Below are 5,246 nucleotides of genomic sequence, written 5' to 3'. Positions count from 1 at the left end.
GAGATGGGGGTTCTCCTGGTACCGTGATCTTAAGGGTGACGACCCGAGGGTGAGACGGTATGGCTCAAAGACGGGGGGTCTGAGAGTGTGATCGGTATGGCTTGAAGGTTGCGACCTAAGAGCAGATGAGTTGGTGGCAAAGTGTCAAGGACGTGGAGATAAGCATGGTAACCGGATGTGGATTTATGAGACTGATGGGGGTTCAATCTCAGGGTTACGGTTGAGATCGGAAGCGGATCTCGGGATTGATGGGGGTTCAGTCTCGGGGTTTTCTATACGTTGACCGGGAGGGTCAGGTGTATGCTGGTCGAGGGGACCAGAGTGGTGAAGACCAGTGGGTTCTGGGTGGTTTGGACCAGTGGTGTCCTTGTTGCGGCAGACCAAATGGGTGGATGGTACGAACCGTTGCGACGGTGATTTGGTGAGTTTGCGGATGAGTGGCGGTGTGTTCAGATTCGAGGACGAATCTTCTGTTAGAGGGGGAGAATTGTAACACCCGCAAACCAAATTTTGGTATTTTGGTAAGGGTGTCGATCGACACCTCCTAGTGAGGCATCGATCGACACCAATTGTGGTCGGTTTGGTCGGTTCAATTTTAATTGTCCGGTTTGCGTGGTTGGTTTAGGGAATCCCTAAATCGAGTTTTAAAGGAAGAAAACGACCTAGGGTCGTGTTGTTTTGGTCTTATTCGCCGTTTTTGAGAGAAAACACAAAGAGAGAGTGTTCTTGAGCTTTTGGGAAGAGATTGAGAGATTCCTTGCTGTTCTTGGGAGATCCAAGGCTGGGAAGGTGCTAGAAGCTTGCTAGGAGTGAGGGAATTCGTTCTTGTTGGTCAGAATCTTCCTGCAAAGAGGTGAGTGCATGACCATGGCTTATCTAAGCTAAGATCTCTAGATTCTATGTGATTTGGTGCTTATGTGGTTGTTTCTTTGAGTTCTCTATGATATTTCGTTGCTGTCTGGGCTGGGTTTGGCTTCTGGGAGTGCAAGGAGCGGATTGGAGAAGCTTGGAGGCGAGATTCGGAGTTTCTGATCGAGGGAAATCGCTGCTCGGCATCGGTGTCGGTCGACACCAGTTGGGGTGTCGGTCGACACCAACGCGAGGACGGCTCGGGACTTTAGCGAGTGTCGAACGATGCCATGTGGAGGTGTCGGTCGACGCAAACTAGGGTTTTCGGGAGTGTCGGGCAGGGTGTCGGTCGACACCAGTTTGGTGTCGGTCGACACCAGATAGTCAGTGTCGATCGACACCATCTGGTGTCGGTCGACACCCCTTGTTCAGTTACGATGGACGTTGCATGCTATGTATATTGCCTGGTTTGTTTTATTGATTGTTGTTTGTGGCATGTAGAGATCTTATTGCTTGTGTGTATAGCCCAGTAGATGGGAGGATTGCCTCACTGAGTGTTTATCAAATACTCATGCATCTCAATTTGTGTTTGTGGTGCAGGTAAAGGCAAATTGTGTAGCGTGGAATCATGGCGATGAGGAGGAGGATGATCTAGGGTCTCGTTTGTGTGGTGTTGGTTATATTATTTATGTTGGGACCTTGGTTAGAGTTGTGTTAGGTTGCCGGATAGATTGGATAGGAATGTTATTGTATTGATGATGTATCTTTTCTGTATTATTGGTATGTTTCCGCTGTGCATATTGGTTGTTATTGGTTTAATGAGGAAATGGTGGTTTGGGTGGTTCAATTAAGTAGTATGGGATGCTTAATTATATGTTGTATTTATTATTAAAAAGAAAAAAAGGGTCGGTCGTTTCAGTTTGTATTATTACCTGCTCATCCGATAGCACAAAGTCGATAACGTCATTCAACGCAGCACTGCAAACAAATCTTCTGATAATCTTTACCTTGATCCTTCTTTGGATGAGTAAAGGATGCAAGTCGGCAATATAAACACAGGAATTAGGATCAGTGGTCATGTTTCCCCGTGTCAAAAGAAATTATAATGCACTCAAAGGATCTAATGGACACATATATATATACAAACTCAACATACATATAAAATATACGGGGTTTATCTTTAGAAACATTTTAAGAATTAAAATATTATCTTGTGAGATAACGATTGATTATATTGTATTTTATCCAATTTTAGTTTAAGAATATTATAGTACCATATATCAATGCAATATTTAAATAAATTATGAAGTGTGAAAAATATTTTTTTTTTTTTAGATTTGCTGTTTGAGAATCATATCTTTTGTATATTTTTTTAGCATATATTTGTTTAGTTAAGTCTGTTTACCTAAATTCGTTTAAAATTATATTTCTAAATTTAATTTCATGATTTTATTATTTTCCATTTCGCAAAAAACTCAATATCTTGTAATATAAACACGTTTAGGAAATTATACCAGGTTCGTTAGATCTATTATAAAGATATATGGTAATTGATTTCTGATAAGGGAAAATATTTTACTCGAATTTTAAAAATGTGTAAACTGAAATTACAATGATTGTTAACCACTAAATGGAATACGAAGTTTATCCCAATGAATTTCAGGCACAATACAATCTTTTACATCTTTCTCAAGAATATCCTTAACGTCTTCCAGCCTATTACACTCTTCAATCAAATCGATGCGTCCTTCCAAAATATCATTCATTAGCGTCAGTTGAGCATCGACGGTTTCAAGTTGACAGGTGAGTTCGGTCGATTCTTCTTTCTTCTTCATGTGCTCTTTCACCATATCGATAATCGCGGTGAATCGTTTCGATGTTTCCTTCTGTGACTCATCTCTAGATTTCTGAAACGCCTTCTTAACGATGTCGATTGCTTCATCCTCCCAATGATAACCGGACATGGGTTCTTTGCGTTTTCTAGAACTTTCACCTTCCATCACAAAATTTGAACCTATAAAATTTAAAAATAGATTTGGTTTGCAAGTTAAAATCTGAATCAACGAAAAACTTAAAAAATCTCTGATAACTTACCTGAAAGTTACGGATGATAATAGGTGGTTAAAGAAGTTTAGAGGACATTTTTGGTTAAGAAGAGACAACGAAAGGTCTGGAACTCACAATATAGGAGAGACGAAAGTGCTTAAATATATGTCCAAAGAGTCGCGAAGCCTATGCATGTTGGCGTCTCATGAGATTAGGCCCATTTAAGTTTATTAACACATATTGTTTGTGCGTTTTTAATTACGTAAATAAAAATTCAAACCTTATGAAGTCATATACATTAATATATCACTGGAATTTATTTTTAAAATACTATATAACATAACAGATAATTTTATCAATTTAAATAATATAAAATATAAAAATATGAGCATTCTTGTCCATAGTAACAATAATCCAGTATTGAAATTTGAAGATTCGAAAGTAAAGGTAAATAATTTAAAACATAGAGACGTAGACATAATTTAAAAAAACACATGTTGTTGTCTTTTTTGGCTTTGTTCTTGGTGCGAGATGACTTCCAGGTATTCATACAATAATTCAATCATTTTTTTGTGCGTGCTCTCTTTCTGGTGTTCCTATAACACAAATCATAAAATCATAAATTAAAAATATATCTTCGGAACATTATTATAAGAAACTAACAATAAAGTGTAACATACGATCGTCTATATATTTCAACTTCTGGAATCTCCGGGTTAAGTCTAACTTGAGTACATATAGTGTTGGATAAAGACCTCCTTCCTACAACACATTTGATTTAGAATTCTGAATAGTTATGTATTATCAAATCTAATTTAAAACATTCTAAACGAATGAATAGAGTATGTACCTTGGAAGACATCAATTAGACCCCATCGAATAACACATATAAGGCTTTCACCTATAGAGTCTTATAGAAATCGTCAGCCGCTATTCCGGTTAACTCACACCGCAAAAAATACCACTAAATAAAAATTTCAAAAATATCAAACGTTAATATATTTAAGCAGTGTCCATTGCATAATATGTTTAAACCAAATACCTGGAGTCACGAAGGTCAAAGGAAATTATATGGTACATAGAGTACTCTCGTGTTTCATTCCCTTTTGGAGACGAAACTTGCTTCTTACACTCTTCTTCTTCAGTCTCAGCATCTTCACTTGTTTCAGAATCATATTCGTCGTCTTCAGTATCATCTGTGTCATCCTCATCATCGCCTTCACTATCTTCTTTTTCTACATACAATATTTCACAAAAGCCTTCATCTTCTTTATCTTCCTCTTCTTCACAATAATCCTCATCAGAACAAATTCCGTCATCGTATTCATTTTCGGATACATCAGAGTCGACATCATCCGAGTCAGTGTCATCTAAATTATCAAGATCGTTTGCCAAAGTATCTCGGCAGCACATCTTTAGCAACTTACGAATATGATCACTTTGTGATCTAAGCTCATACGTGTTGCCATCATTCGGACCAATCGAGTCTTTTTTATCGTTCCAAGTGTGACAACCCATCCCACGGACCCCACTAGCCCACCGCTAGCTGCCCCAACGGACCGTCTGTGGACCCTGCTAGCCCACTGCTAGCCGGCCCAACAGACTCCAAGCTGGCCCTGCAGGGCATCGATCCTAACCCCTCACTGGGCAAATAGAACTATTCATCCAAATCCACAGTAGGTTATTGGTTCATCAAACGACCGACCCTTTTTTTTTTAATAATAAATAATAAATATAATATAATATAATAATCTACAGCTAGTGGTCCCATACCCACTAGCCACCTAACCACAAACACATTCAACAGCGGAATACTCAATACCAATAACCAATAATAAACCAATAATATAACCAATACCATAGCATAAGCAATATCCAATAATCAATCATCAGAAAACATGAAACCAGCAACCTAACAATGTTTCTAATGACTCAACTCTAGCAACCTAACAATGCCAGACAACATCCAATCAAGTCCCTAGAACATCCTCCTCTTCATTGCCTGGATTCCACGATCACACTTTGCCTTTACCTGCACACCACAAACAACAATTGAGATGCGTAAGTATTATCACAAATACTTAGTGAGGCAATCCTCCCATCTACTGGGCTATACACACAAGCAATAAGATCTCTACATGCCACAAACAACAATCAATAAAACAAACCAGGCAATATACAAGCATGCAACATCCATCGTAACTGGAAGAGGGGTGTCGACCGACACCAGATGGTGTCGATCGACACTGACTATCTGGTGTCGACCGACACCAAACTGGTGTCGACCGACACCCTGCCCGACACTCCCGAAAACCCTAGTTTGTGTCGACCGACACCTCCACATGGCATCG

The 5,246-nt window shown here is 39.2% G+C and overlaps 1 protein-coding gene across 1 annotated transcript; it reads right to left on the bottom strand.

Annotated features, from left to right (window-relative positions):
* Positions 1-2,468: 2,468 nt before the first annotated feature.
* LOC104773904 (eukaryotic translation initiation factor 3 subunit C-like) lies at positions 2,469-4,413 on the bottom strand. The gene is made up of 2 exons (XM_010498574.1): positions 4,026-4,413; positions 2,469-2,863 (listed from the first exon to the last, which is right to left on the bottom strand). The coding sequence occupies exons 1-2, from the start codon at positions 4,411-4,413 to the stop codon at positions 2,469-2,471; spliced, it is 783 nt and encodes a 260-aa protein (XP_010496876.1).
* Between the last annotated feature and the right edge of the window lie 833 nt (positions 4,414-5,246).

This window comes from Camelina sativa, unplaced genomic scaffold (genome assembly GCF_000633955.1).
Source record: "Camelina sativa cultivar DH55 unplaced genomic scaffold, Cs unpScaffold00743, whole genome shotgun sequence".
In the NCBI taxonomy this organism is placed as follows: domain Eukaryota; kingdom Viridiplantae; phylum Streptophyta; class Magnoliopsida; order Brassicales; family Brassicaceae; genus Camelina; species Camelina sativa.
This window is presented reverse-complemented; position numbering and strand designations above follow the sequence as displayed.

Excerpts from the sequence above, each read along its gene's own strand:
- LOC104773904 (XM_010498574.1), bottom strand. The coding sequence starts at position 4,413 with ATGGGTTGTCACACTTGGAACGATAAAAAAGACTCGATTGGTCCGAAT. Across the intron at positions 2,864-4,025 it reads TGAGACTGAAGAAGAAGAGT|GTTCAAATTTTGTGATGGAA; the intron begins GTAAGAAGCAAG and ends TAAATTTTATAG.